Source organism: Hyperolius riggenbachi, chromosome 7 (assembly GCF_040937935.1).
Source record: "Hyperolius riggenbachi isolate aHypRig1 chromosome 7, aHypRig1.pri, whole genome shotgun sequence".
NCBI classification, from domain to species: domain Eukaryota; kingdom Metazoa; phylum Chordata; class Amphibia; order Anura; family Hyperoliidae; genus Hyperolius; species Hyperolius riggenbachi.
The window spans coordinates 84322362-84337198 of record NC_090652.1 but is presented as its reverse complement, the minus strand read 5'-3'; the positions used below and the strand labels follow the sequence as shown (position 1 = coordinate 84337198).

The 14837-nt window shown below is 45.6% G+C and overlaps 1 protein-coding gene and 1 long non-coding RNA gene across 4 annotated transcripts in view; one reads left to right on the top strand and one right to left on the bottom strand.

Annotated features, from left to right (window-relative positions):
- The window catches only part of SRL (sarcalumenin), a 104951-nt gene that overhangs the window by 27343 nt on the left and 62771 nt on the right, over positions 1 to 14837 (bottom strand). For all 3 annotated transcript variants that reach the window (XR_011022671.1, XM_068244185.1, XM_068244187.1), the window contains exons 2-4: positions 13120 to 14565; positions 7133 to 7231; positions 4684 to 4779 (exon numbers count right to left, since the gene is read on the bottom strand). Coding sequence is in view for 2 of the 3 variants with exons in the window: in XM_068244185.1 (XP_068100286.1) it covers positions 4684 to 4779; positions 7133 to 7231; positions 13120 to 14565 (1641 nt within the window). In the remaining variant the exon portion in view is untranslated. The remainder of the gene's footprint in view (positions 1 to 4683; positions 4780 to 7132; positions 7232 to 13119; positions 14566 to 14837) is intronic.
- Positions 14219 to 14837, top strand: part of LOC137524404 (uncharacterized) — a 58007-nt gene continuing 57388 nt past the window's right edge. The window contains exon 1 of the long non-coding RNA XR_011022672.1: positions 14219 to 14587. This is a non-coding gene — a long non-coding RNA (uncharacterized lncRNA). The remainder of the gene's footprint in view (positions 14588 to 14837) is intronic.

Here is a 14837-nt window from a genome sequence, read left to right as displayed (position 1 = left end):
GTCAGTGAAGTCCATTATCCTGATAGCTTGGATTCTGCCATCACCACGTTGGTGACTGTAGTATTCCTGCTACTCTAGTTTCTGGGAACATAACTATAGGCTGCCATTGCTATTAGTTATGTTCTATCCTGTAGTCTTGCCTGGGTGGATACTTGCTGGTGACTGTTGTTAACCTGCTTGCTCTGCTTCTGTGGACGTGACTGTGAGCTGCGGTTGCTACTAGTTACGCTCCAATCTATAGTCCTGTCTTGTACCTGTCTGAATGCTTGCTATCGCTAAAGGCCCATACACACGGGGTACGGGCGTCGCCGCAGCCACGTGGCACGCGCGTGTTGCGGCGACAGGTCGCCCGTGTGTATAACGCACGCCCCCCGAACCGTCGCCCGTCGGAGCTGTCGCCAGGCGATTGACATGTTCCATCGCCGGCTACAGCTGTCGCCGCGACTTCACCGGAACTGTCGCTAGTCCCGCGTGAGTACGCGGGCTAGCGACAGGAGACCTACGCGAGTGAATGGGGGATGCTCCATTCACAAACAGCTTCCGCCGCGTCTCTGCCTTTCTGGCGAGACGTGTGGACAGCTGTCGCCGGCAGGGAGCTGTCGTCCCTGTTCGCGTGTGCGCATGCTACGCGGGACAATTGTCCCCCGTGAGTATGTAGCTTAAGGCAGCACAGTGCGAACTAAGGCAGCGCAACATCACACTGCACTGCCATTGTGTTTTATTTGACAGGTCGTCGCCAGGTTCCTCTGTGCGGCAGCTGTACACACGTTGCACAGAGGGACAGAGATGCGACGGAAGCTGTCGCTGAAAGTTTCATCCCCTCGCCGGAAGCTCCCTTCTGGCTGTGGGTAGCTGTCGCTAGTCCGCACATACACAAGCAGTACGTGTGACTAGTGACTTATGGCCCATACTCACGAGGGACTTTTGTCGCCTCAACACGCGGCGCGCGCGTGTTGCGGCGACAGGTCGCCCGTGAGTATGGGCCGTCGCACGCGCGCGCGCCCCCGAACTGTCGCCCGTCGCTATGTCGCCATGCGATTGAAACTTTCAATCGCATGGCGACAGTCGCCGCTGCCCCCCCGCCGCAACTGTCGCTAGTCCGCGTGAGTACGCGGACTAGCGACAGCAACCTCCATTGAGGTTCACAGACCTTCCGGTGAGCTTCCGGCGGGGGGAGGAGGAACGTCAGCGACAGCTTCCGCCTTGCCGCTGGTCCCTCTTCCGCATGTGTACGCGGAGGGACCTGGCGAGAAGCTGTCGCCGGCCTGTCGCCCACACGCTCACGTGTGCTGGCGACAGGCGAGTTTTGCAGCCCGTGAGTACGGGCCATTAAGCTACATACACATGAGGCACGGATTTCTGCAGTTGCATGGAGACAAGCAACAGTTGAAAGTCTCCAGCAATGATAGTTGTATACAAGTAACGATTGTATACACGCGGCAACAACCTGTCTGCAACATAGCAGAAACTGTTGCTCAGCAACTTCTGTCGCAGGTTCAATGAACTGTCGGATTCGCAAGAGTTGCTAGAGACTAGCATACACACGAACGCACCAACTTGAGACTAGCGATGGTTGCTGCAACAGCTGTTGCCGGGGATTGAACAAGTCAATCGCCTGGAGACAGCTCTGATTAGCAACATTTGCTTGCGCGCGCCTCATACACATGGAGGACCTGTTGCCGCGACATGCACGCGCTATGTGTTTCCAGCAAAAGTTGTATCCCGTGTGTATGGACCTTAAGGTCCCCCTGCACTCTGCAATCCCTCATAAATCACAGCCACGCTGCTGACAAACAGCTTGTCAGAGCTGGCTGTGTTTATCTCTATAGTGTTAGTCTGCTGCTCTCCCCGCCTCCTGCAGAACTCCAGTCCCCGCCTGCATCCCTTCCCTCCCTGCTGATTGGAGGGAAGGGACGGGGGCAGGGACTGGAGCTATGCAGGAGGCGGGGGAGCAGCTGAGACTGACACTACAGATGTAAACACAGCCTCACAGCACGGCTGTGATTTATGAGGGATTGCAGAGTGCAGGGGGACCTTAGTGGGGTTTGGGATAGCAACAGAGGCTGGGCTGTATAGGCAGATCCAGCCTCTATATGCAGATAACATTCTTTAAACACACCTCGGGTTCTCTTTAAGGGGAAAAACCCTTAGTGGGGAAGGTTAAAGACCCACAGGACAGTTATATGATGCATTAAATAAAAATAGCTCCACACAATGGCAATTATTTATTTAAATTTGCAATATCTTTTTATCTAATGGTTATAGTCCACTTTTATATAGTGCTGCAAATACAGCCTCCTTTATTTTGTACAAGCTTTGTTTTCTCAGTGAGTATGAGGCTTATACTAACCACCTCCTCGTTTTCCCCGTCAGATGAGTTAATAAAGACAAGGAGGCAGAAAGAACCCATTGGATTGGTTTCCTGAGCTCTGGCTATTGTTCCCGGAGCCATTGTGGACCGGTCAGTCTGATTCCCACATTTGGGATTAGAGAATCCATTTATCGACAGCTGATCAATTTCTAAAAATTCTTTCTTTAAAGGTTGAGGCTGCATTTCCACTTGTGCGGTGTGAATCGCCGCGGTAAAAATTCGCATGCGAATTCGCATGGATGACGATGTATGCGAATTTAACCATGGCAGCGCTGGTGTGCTTTTCCATTGTTTCTATGCGAATTCGCATGAAAATTCGCATACCTAAACCTCATGCGAATTTCCTATTTCAGGGCTCGTTTCCACTATCGCGAATCTGCATGCGTCCAACGCATGCAGATTCGCACATGTAATGAAAGTGGATGGGCCTGTTTCCACTGTAGCGTTGTTGAGGTGCGTTTTTTTCAGCGGTAAAAAAACGCACAAAAGAGCCAACGAATTCGCCTGCTAGTGGAATGCATGCGAATCGCCGCTAATGTATTTAATAGGAAATTCGCATGCGGCTATGGTATGCGAATTTTCATGCGAATTCGCATGCGAATTCGCATAGGTACCAATGTAATTCAAACAGGCAGTGACATGGTTAATTTCGCATATACCCTCACCTATGCGAATTCGCATGCGAATTCGCGGCAAAAACCGCGCAAAAATTCGCATCCGCATGCTAATTCATGGAATTTCAACAGCGGTGGAATCCAGGCGATTCTGCACCGCAATAGTGGAAACGAGCCCAAATACATTGTATGCGATTCGCATAGCGGTATGCGGTATGCGAATTCTGATGGCTCTGCCATGCAAATTTTTTCTGCACAGAAAAAGGCAAAGGAATCCTGACAAGTGGAAACAGTCCCATTCACTTGTATTGCTATGCGAATTTGCATGCGAATTCGCGATAGTGGAAATGAGCCCTTAAACCGCCAATGTCATCCTAGTCCAAGGAGACCGTAAACGTATAGGGTTCTCCTTTAACTATGGCCACCTCACTTATTTTCTGATGTTTTATTTGTGTTATGTTTAGCAGCCCATGCAGCAGCTCTGGCCATGCACATTGTATCCGAGCTGTCTGAATGCTGAGATCATGTGGTCATCATGCACATACAGTAATGTTCAGGTCCAACTACAGCACAGGCCTTAGCTATTTTCATGCATAGTGCAGAGATCCATGCCTTATTTGATGGGAAGGTATAATGTGTGAGTGTGAGGACATTTAGAGGGATACTGTGGCAGGCAGGACATACCCATGCAAGGCAGCAGCTTGCCCACACTTGCTTAGATACTTCTAATTACTACTTGTCCTAATTTTACTATGTAAAATGGATACATCCATGCTTGCAAGGGGTGGTGGTGGGGGATGGGGGGGGGGTGCATCACAAGTTGCCCGGTTGTTTTTCTGATTCACTGAATTGCTACACCAGGATGTGCAAAGCAGCAGCATTCAAATTTTATGCTTGCATAACACATCAGTTGAATGGCAATGGATCTTTTGGCTGTTGTGTGGGACAGTAGAAAGGAGCAGGGTTGAGTCAGTAGTAAGTTAAGGTTAGGCTGCTAATGATTGGATGTTCCAAGCTGAGCAAAGGGTTGGTGCTTTGTGAATAATGCCATTACACTCTTAAACTCCATATCTCACGCCCAGTGTACGACACAGCAGGAAGATTGCGCAGGAGACAATTCTATCCCAGAATGGGTATATGGATCAGGCTCTGTGACTTCTCTGGCTGCTGGCTTGTTCCAGGTGTCTCACTCCAGAAGGCAGAAGATCAGAATGATGACCAGGCTATTTGCATATTTAAAATGATCCCGAACTAAAGCTCAGGATCAAAATAACATATTTACCTGAAGAGATGAAAGCCTCCAGATCCTATTGAGGCTTCCCTCACTACTCAGATGTCCCCGTCACTGAGCACGGCTCCCCTCCAGATTGGGGTTATGCTCCTCCTCTGTTACGTGCTCCTCCTTGTCGCTAATCTTCTGGGGGGCCACGCTCAGCGACGGGGGACATCAGAGCACCGAGGGAAGCATCAAAAGGACCCTGAGGCTTTCCTCTCTTTAGGTAATTATCTCATTTTGTACCAAGCTGAAGCTCGGGTGCACTTTCAGTGGGAATAAAGCTGCAGCTTTCATATTCCACTTATTCCAGGTTTCCTTGAAATGCTATTTCTATCTATGATTTTCTAACCAACTTATTTGAACAGATCTGAAGCTCCAGTTATAAGTTTCTGCAGTGAATGCCACCTGTACAGTTTGCTTACCTGTAATCTCATACTGCCTCAGCTCGTTGTATTTGTAGGATAGTTCCAGTGGCTTTATCGAAGAGTGGTAGATTTTCCTTAGCCTCTGCAGTGCCGCTGTAAAGAGATGGAGAACAACAAAATCTACAATTAAAATCAAACCTGCTGTAGTCTGTGGAGTAGGAATGATCAAGTTGCTAGGATGACTCTACTGGCTGGAGATCAGGTTACCATGACATGAAAACCAGTAATCCACACCTCTTCCTTGTCCAAATTTCTCAATCTACTAGCGCCCCCTCAAATTCCGCTGCTATTGCTATCTCTCTCATGGGGGTCTCAATCTAACTCACACCCCCAGAGGCCTCCATCTCTCCTCATCATGTACCTTATGTGTCCTCACCTGGCCACCATCTCTCCATTTCACATCCTTTGAGGATCATTCATATCATTCGTCTTTTCCATGCCCTACCTGCAATTGTTTCTGTCATCTATCATCCCCCTGGCTCCACCACTCAATCCACTGCTCTCTTCCTGGACAACTTTGCCTCCTAGCTCTCACACATCCTCTCCTCCAAACTCCCCGCCATCATCCTTTGAGTCTTTAATATTCCTTTGGATGAAAGCAACTGTTTAACCTCCACTCAGCTGCTCTCTATTGCCAGCTCCTCCAGCCTCTCCCAATGCTCTATTAGCGTCACTCACCTTGCTGGTCGCTTTCTCGAACCACATCCTTTTCAGGTCCACCACACTCACTGATCTGGACATTTCACTCTCCTCCCCCCACCCACCTTTGACCATCCCCTGATCACGTTCTCACTTCACTCTCAGCATCCATCCCTCCCCACTTTCCGCCTGCCCCAGGTAGTTGGCAAAGAGATCTTTGCAGTCTTAAAGTGGATCTGAGATGAATTTTTACTCATTGCATAATTGTGTTCCTTTCCTATTGTTTATAGGGCATTCCTCAAGCCAAATACTTTTTTGTTTTTGTTTTACTACTCTAATTCCCTATAAACTAAATAAGCCTCGCCCACAGGTTTTCACAGAGCCAAGGCATTTTCAGACAGTAGCAAGGGCTCATGGGAGCTCAGTCTGGGCAGGCGGAGGGGAGGTATTACTAGCTAGAGATTTCAGAGGCAGAGGGGAGGAGGGAGGAGGAGGGGGGGTTAGGTTTTTTTCACAGGCTGAGTGCTCAAGATGCAGATAAGCTTGCCTCTGTGTAATGTTTACAAACAACATGGCTGCTGTCATTTTATCATAGGAAGAAATATTCATATTCTATTGAAGCTGTTTGCAGCTAGATTTGCTGTGTAAACTATCTAAACTTTAGATAAGCTATATAGACAAGTTACTTGTTATAGTTGATTTTTCATCTCGGATCTGCTTTAACCTTAATGTCCTTTCCAGCACCCTTTACTCCCTCTCCTTCTCCCCCTTGAACACGACATGTCCCAGCCAAACTGCTGTGCTTCCAGAGGACCTGGTCTGCTAACTCAACTCTATCTCCCTATTTGGAATCCACAGTGACCATAGCTGCGCACTATGTCACAGCATGCCACAGACTGAGAGGAGCATAATGGAATTGTAAACCTAAAAATGTCCACAGACTGCTTACCCATTGTCCCCCTACCCCATCCCCTTCCATGTCCCCCTTTTCCCCTTGCTTTGGCAATACCTGTATGAATCTTGGTCATGCCAATAAAGCTATCTTTGATTTGATTTGATTTGACCCCCTTCAATCCAGATTTTGCCATGCCCAGTCTACTGAAACTGCACTTGCTAAGCTTACTAATGACCTCATATTGGCCAAGTCGAACCACAACAACTATTTCATCCTCTAAGGCTTCTCTTTGATCATCCTTCCTTCTTTAAATACTGCACTCTATTGATATCCATGATTTCACCCTGTCCTGGTCCTCCTATCTCTCTCATCACTCCTTCCAGACCTCTTTCAATGGATCCTTTTCCCTCCCCACCCCCTGTCTGTAGGAGTCCCACAGGGCCCCATCCTCAACCCCCTTACTCTCTTTACACCTCCTCCTTTGGCAATCTCCTCATTTGACCTCAATTATCACCTCTACACTGATGAAACCCAAATCTATCCTCACTCCCCGATCATTGTCCCCCTTACCATGGATAAAATCTTCACTTGCCTGTCTGCTATCTCCCACAGGATGTCCTACAAACTCCTGGAGCATAGTCTGGACAAGACTGAACTCATGATCCTAGATTTCAACTGCTCTGCCTAGCTTATACTGTAAGTCGGCCAAACCTCTCCCTTGTACATCTCAGATCTCAAACAGATGTATTGACCTAATTACTCTCTTTGCTCCTCCATGTACAATTCCCATGTCCAGTTTATCTCCTCTTCCGATTGCTGCTCCAACCTCTTGGATCGTATTTTTTGCCACATGCTTTGGGCATATAGTTACCGCAATACTACCTTATAGAAAATCTTGGCACATTGCATTACCTGTATAATCATCTGCAGGTTTGTCTTCTGCAAGCTTCAGGGTGTTATCTATGTGGCTTCTGTCCCTTCTAGGGAACTCTTCTACTTCTTCCACATCATCTGAAAATAGAAAATCAGGTTTGACCAATGAGAGCCTTTTTGACTACCTGTAAATTTAGCCTAAAGTCAACACTTCCACTCTGATAACTGCCACAAGATGTTGAACCATCAGGCCCCTTTTCCAGTTATTAAAGCGGACCTGAACTCAGAACCTCCTCTCTGCTCTATAAGATAAGCAACAGCATAATAACCTTTAAAGAAAAATATTTCTTTGTTACAGCTGATACAAATCCTACAATAAGTCTGCAGTGTGACTACTTCCTGCATTCATGGAAGCAAACATAGGGTTGACATTCTGTGCTTACAAATTAGCTGCTCTGACAAGGCAGCCAGCTGACACAGCGGGGAGATCAAATTACAGTTGTGATTAGTCACAGATGAAGGGGGAATTAGACAGGCTAAACTCTCTAAATACATACAGGGTGCATTTCTCTATTGAGAACTGGTAGGGTCTAATTAATCAAGGTGCTGTAGAGCTGGCACATAGTGGAGAACCTTGGAAAGCACAAGTGATCCTGCAAACCTGGCCTAGATTAATTACCAACTGCCTGTTATATCTGGGTGGTAGGAGTCTTCTTCCCTTGTCTGAGTTACATCAGACCTTATGCTGGGTACACACATTACGTTTTTTCGTGCGATTCTCCGACCAAATTGTTTTTTTCAGCACGATTCTGCTCTCGATTCTTTTATCTTCATTCGTTTTTTCTTATCTTTTTCCATTCACCGCTATGAGAAATCGAGCGCGGAAACGATCGGGAGCAATATCGGACATGACGGATTTTATCTATCTGATCTATCTATCGCACGGAAAAATGTACCGTGTTTATTAGGCATTATGAAAGTGAATTGGTGATTGGACAGATGCCATCACTTTGAAATGCGAATGCTCTCCTGAGTCCTGATTTCATTAGAAGGCTTTTGCTGAAGATGAAGGCATGTAACAGCAATGGTTCAGTCTTTAGTCAGTAAGCTTTCAGAAAAAGCTATTAAGTAGGGATGGGACGAATCCACAATTTCTTCGAATCCGAATCCGGATCCGAATCTAAAAAGGTTCTCGAATATCTCGAACCTTTCGAATCCCAAATCTAACGAATCCTGCACATAAAAATTGTGCGATCCGTGGTATAGTTGCCCGCAGTATAGGTACCCAGGCATAGGTAGCGAGGTAAAGGTGCCTTCAGTATAGCTAGCTAGGTATGGGTGCCTTCAATATTGGTAGCTTTCAGTATAGGTAGCAAGGTATAGGGGCCTTCAGTATAGGTAGCAGGGTTTATGGGCCTTCAGTATAGGTAGCAGGGTATATGGGCCTTCAGTATAGGTAGCAGGGTATATGGGCCTTCAGTATAGGTAGCAGGGTATATGGGCCTTCAGTATAGGTAGCAGGGTATATGGGCCTTCAGTATAGGTAGCAGGGTATATGGGCCTTCAGTATAGGTAGCAGGGTATATGGGCCTTCAGTATCGGTAGCAAGGTACATGTGCCTTCAGTATCGGTAGCAAGGTATAGGGGCCTTCAGTATAGGTAGCACAGTACATGTGCTTTCAGTATTGGTAGGTAACTAGGTATAGGGGCCTTCAGTATAGGTAGCAGGGTATATGTGCCTTCAGTATAGGTAGCAGGGTATATGTGCCTTCAGTATAGGTAGCAGGGTATATGTGCCTTCAGTATAGGTAGCAGGGTATATGTGCCTTCAGTATAGGTAGGTAGCTAGGTATAGGGGCCTTCAGTATAGGTAGTAAGGTACATGTGCCTTCAGTGTAGGTAGGTAGGTAGGTAAAGGGACCTTCAGTATAGGTAGCAGGGTATAGGGCCTTAAGTATAGGTAGGTATGTAGGTAGGTAGGTATAGGGGCCTTTAGGTAGGTAGGTAGGTAAAGGGACCTTCAGTATAGGTAGCAGGGTATAGGGCCTTAAGTATAGGTAAGTATGTAGGTAGGCAGGTATAGGTGCCTTTAGGTAGGTAGGTACATATAGGGGGCCTGTAGGTAGGTAGGTAGGTATTGAGGCCTGTAGGTAGGTATAGTGGCCTGTAGGTAGGTATAGGGGCCTTTAGGTAGGTAGGTAGGTAGGTATAGGGGCCTTTAGGTAGGTAGGTAGGTAAAGGGACCTTCAGTATAGGTAGCAGGGTATAGGGCCTTAAGTATAGGTAAGTGTGTAGGTAGGCAGGTATAGGTGCCTTTAGGTAGGTAGGTACGTATAGGGGGCCTGTAGGTAGGTAGGTAGGTATTGAGGCCTGTAGGTAGGTATAGTGGCCTGTAGGTAGGTATAGGGGCCTTTAGGTAGGTAGGTAGGTAGGTATAGGATTCGTGGATTCGCCGGATTCGTCGTCCCACCCCTACTATTAAGGACTGCTTTGGATTTTGGATTCCAGATCAGTTTTGTGGAATCATTTATGTTTTCCAGCGATCTTTGGCCCAGGAGAACCTAATATATCAGATCTATTGAGGCTCCTTCTCACTCTGCATTACTGGGCTTACATGCTATTTTTTATACGTCTCTGAGGCTTGTGTATGGAATAAGACTTGTTTTGCCTCAATGCCTTGTGAATGCAATATAGCAAGCCATCTCTTGTTCCTCCCCATTACTGCAGAAATGCAGGAGGATTCTGAAGGGCTGAGAATGGGATCTGAACTCCACCTTACTGGAAAAAAATGCATTATCCTCCACTTCCAGGGCTCCTGCTCTTACCGCTACACTCAAGGCAGATGCCTCTACTGCCTATCCCTCATCCCACCAAATCTCCAAGCAGCCAGGGGCCCTCAATGTCTCCTCCTTTACTACAGTCATGGCTGAACGCTTGTGTCACGTCCTCTTCTTCAAACCAGACATCCATTTCCCTCTCATCTATTTTGTACATTTCAACCAAAATGGTTGTTAATCCTGCATCATTACATGTATAGGGCTTAAATATGCCATCTAAATTGGTAAAAGTATTTAACCTTTCTAATCTTAGCATTCTAATATTGTTTGCTTGCAGGAAACACACCTATTGGTTGGCCATATGATATCCCTAAATACTTCCACCGCACCTTCTCACAAATACATTCAACCAGTGCACAAGTGAAGCAGAGGAGTTCTGATAGGCTTCTGTAGATCACCAAGTGTAGCCTTGTGTAAAAGAAATTATAGATGCAAAAGTAATTGATATTCAAAGGCTGAGCACAGGACACAGAGGGCCTGATCCAATTCACTTTTTTTCCTAAGTTCCTCCTAGGAGATATTTTTTTATTTTCTGTTTAAATACCTTTTCAGCACTCTGCAATTGAAAAACTACCAAATAGTAGGTAGGCAAAAAAATATTGTCACAATTATTTGGAGTATTTTCTTGCTTAACCACCTGAGCGGTCTGGACGAGCTGAGCTCGTCCAACACCGCCGGAGGTCGCCGCTCAGGCCCTGCTGGGCCGATTTTAATCAAATAAAAAGCAGCACACGCAGCCGGCACTTTGCCAGCCGCGTGTGCTGCCTGATCGCCGCCGCTCTGCGGCGATTCGCCGCGAGCAGCGGCGAAAGAGGGTCCCCCCAGCCGCCTGAGCCCAGCGTAGCCGGAACAAAAAGTTCCGGCCAGCGCTAAGGGCTGGATCGGAGGCGGCTGACGTCAGGACGTCGGCTGACATCGATGACGTCACTCCGCTCGTCGCTATGGCGACGATATAAGCAAAACAAGGAAGGCCGCTTATTGCGGCCTTCCTTGTTTATTCTGGGCGCCGGAGGCGATCGGAAGATCGCCTCCGGAGCGCCCTCTAGTGGGCTTTCATGCAGCCAACTTTCAGTTGGCTGCATGAAATAGTTTTTTTTTTATTCAAAAAAAACCCTCCCGCAGCCACCCTGGCGATATAATCAGAACGCCAGGGTGGTTAAGGCCCGGTTAATACCTGGACAGTGCGTTTGTAGTATGATACTCTGCCCCCATTGCATCGCGTCACACAAAATGCCGTTCATATGACCCTGCAGTAAAGTGCACCGACAGAGTCATATGCACAGCACCGCCCTCGAACACCCCTCGTCACGTGACAGGAAGTACTTCACTATAATTCCCGAGTTTCCCCACCGAATCCTCATCATTCCCCACCATATTCCCATGCGCCGCACCCCCGCCACCAACATATTTAAAATGTTTGCGTCACCCACTGACTTTCATTACTTCCACTGCCACTGCGTCGCCACAGAATCCTGACAGTAACGCGGTGCTGACTTTGTGGCGGCTTGGCGGCCAATCAGGCACTACCTAGAACACGACACAGTAATTGCGAGGTCCCATTGCCAATTTATTGATTAGATATCAAAATTCACCTAGGAGACAACATAGGAGGAAAACTGAATTGGAGCGGGCCCAGAGAATACTATAGCATCGTAATATGCTCCAGACGCCGCAGGCACACATACCAGGGACCTTAATTATATGTGGAGACCATAACCTATGCTGGGATCTATGTCTGGATAGGCAGCTCCCTTCCTTTTCTGCTGACTGTAACAATAACCCATGTAGCAACCAATATCGATTGTCTTAGAATCAGGCCTTATTATCTGATCCAGGCCATAGTCCAAGAGGTTAAGAATAAACTTCAGCAATTTTTTATACACTAGTGAATCTGGCCCTAACGATCTTACAATTTGGGAAGCACACAAAGCTGTTCTTTAGGGTAAATTGGTTCAAATAGCAACACAAATTAGTGTACAAGAGAAAAGTCAAGACGAATTAGGGAACACAAAATGAGAAAGCAAGAACAGCATGAGAAGACAATCTGAAGGCAGAGATACTTTACACCTGTTGACCTCTGTACTGGTTAAAGCTTTTAATAGCAAAATATCTGGTGCAAGTTTTCAAGATGAAACACTGTTGGCTGGAATCAATCAGCATGATCCCCAAAACAGATACTGTCCGCTCTGGGCAAATTTCTGTCCAATTTCCATTGCTAAATCTTGGCCTTAAGTTATTAGCTAAAATACTAGCTAACAGACTACAAGTTGGCATCATTCCTGGATGCAAATCTCTAAGCCCCTTGCCTATCTTATTCAGGAGGCCCATACAAGGTCTATACCGATGATGAATCTTTTCATAGACATACAAAAGGCCTTGGATTCAGACCCCTGAAATACCACTTTCATTTACTGGACAAGTGAAGATTTGGACCTGGGTTGGATCAAAGTATAAGAAACCACATGTTTTTTGTTTTTTACAGTATAGTAGCGTTATATTTATACATATTTACAGCAGCCAAGTGAGCCATATTGCAGCAGCCTAGAAAACCAGAACATGGAGCTTTTTAAAATTTGAAAAGATATGGAACCCCCTTTTTGAAAATTACTATCCAGTAGACCCACGCGCCCTCTATATGTAGACTATAGGCAAGCAATTACTTGGTTGGGAAAGCAAGGCCATTCTTTGTGGGAAGTCCGACCCTGGCCCAAGGCCGAAATTCTCACTGTAATCCCTTAATCCTTGCCATATATCAGTGCCTGGTTCATATTTTTACCTGGACCCCAGGTGCCCATAAGCACATGTGTTATTCTCTTAAACTATAATGTAGAACACCTTGGGTTTGTTATATGGAATGCATTTTAGTGGTGAACATGTTGTTCACAAATGTGTTCTATTTGGTTATAGCATCCCTTTGTAACACGTTGTTACACTGTGCAGTCCTACTGTAATGTGTTCAGCGTATTTCCCGTATGCAAGTTCCTGACTGTGCATTTCAATACTGTATTGTTCTTATACTGTATACTGTGCTGGATACTGTTCTGTAAGCTCTCAATAATACAAAATACTGACACAGAAAACAGAGTGACATTATTGGACAGACTGTTTAAGGTCTTCCCAACATAAGAATAGAGAGAACATGTCATAATTACTTGATGATGACTCCATGTTGAAGTCTGCAGTGTCTACCTTTTAAGAGTCTTGACCGTGACTTGATGGCTTTCTTCTGAAATGGTTTGGCAGGGGGCTGTGTTTGTTTGACACTAATGTTATTGTCTTCATCAGTGTCCTCTTGAGCAGAGCTTTCCTGGGCAGTCAATGCAGATTCTGCACTTTGCTCTGTACTATCTATTACTACTGACAGAACTTCTTCTTCTAGATTTGGTTCTTCCACTTTTTCTTTTGATACCGTCTCTTCATTCATATCTGTTTTACTATTTTCTTCTTGTTCTCCATCTTTCTCTGATGAACTTTTTGTTGGTTGATCTTCTTCAGGACTGTGCACCAGGTCTACATTTTCTGCTTCTGGTAGATCCTCCACGACCTTATCTGAATGTGTAGCTTCTGCTTCTTCATTTTGCTCTGAAATGTTTCCTACATCTTCATCTGCTGGATCTTCTTCTTTTTGCTCTTCATCTGTAGTTATTATATCCTCATCAATTAATTCTGGTCCTTCTCTTTTGTCTTTTTCTGAAACCATATCAGCTACTTCACTCTCGAGATGCAAGTCTGGTTCATTTTCTTCTTTAATTTCTTCTTCTGCGGGTTTCTCTTCCACTATGACATGGTTGGAATCAAACTCAGACTCCTCTCCTTCTTTATCTTCCCCTTCTAACTCTGGTTCATAAGCCTCAATTATTTCTTCAGATGACTCCCCTGAATCAAATTCTTCTGTGTCTTCCAATCTATCGTCTACATTTTTGTCATCCTCTTCTTCTTCTTCCGATGAGTTTTCTTCATGTTCATGATCTGTTAGATCATCATCTTTAAGGTTTGATTCTAGTTGTTCCCCTTCTTCTCTATCCTCTGAAGATAAGTCCACCTCAATTCCAGTAAGTTTATCTTCCTCCTTTTCTGCCTCTATGTCTCCTTCTAACACAGCTGCAGATTCCTGCACAACCTCTGCCTGTGACTCATCTTGCAGTCCATTTAACTCTTCTTCATTTTCAGTAACATGAATACCAGGTTCTTCATCCTCAGATTTAAGACTTTCCTCAAGAGTATCCATATGTGAGGACTCATCTGACATGTTATTTTGGTTACTTTCAGATGTCACATCTTCATCTGTCTCTGCCACTTCCTCGTTTATCTGAGGTTCTTCTGTGCTGTCATCCTCTTCAGCTTCAAATGCTTCAACTATGGCCTCTTCTTGGTCTTGTTCAGCATTAGTCTCCTTACTTGCCTCATCTTCTTCTATTGTAATGTTTAAAGATTCAGAAGGGGATGCTCCAGGAGTGACATTTTGCTTCTCTTGCCTCTCTTCTGTAGCCACAGTTCCATAGTCCCGACTCTTCTCTATAAGGATTTGCTCTGTGTAAATTGACGTGTCCTCCCAGCTGGGGTCCACAGAACCAGCGTGGCCATCAGTAAAGCTTCCAGCATCCTCAGAGACATCCGGAGAAGAGACTTGAAGTTCTAAACAGTTAGAAGACCATCGGTAAGTGTCATTGGAGCACTGGGTGCAGGAGAAGCACAGTACACATTATTGTTTATTTGCCGTAAATTGAAGAGTAGAAATCAAGTGACTTTTATTTTCTTATTAATATGTTAGCTTGTCAGTCCAAAGCCATGTTCAAGCTTATGTACATGTTTTATTACATACAGTATCAAACCTTCAACTTTCTCAAAACCAACTTTTTTTTTAGGTACAATAATATAATAATAATCATCATTATGATTATTATTAA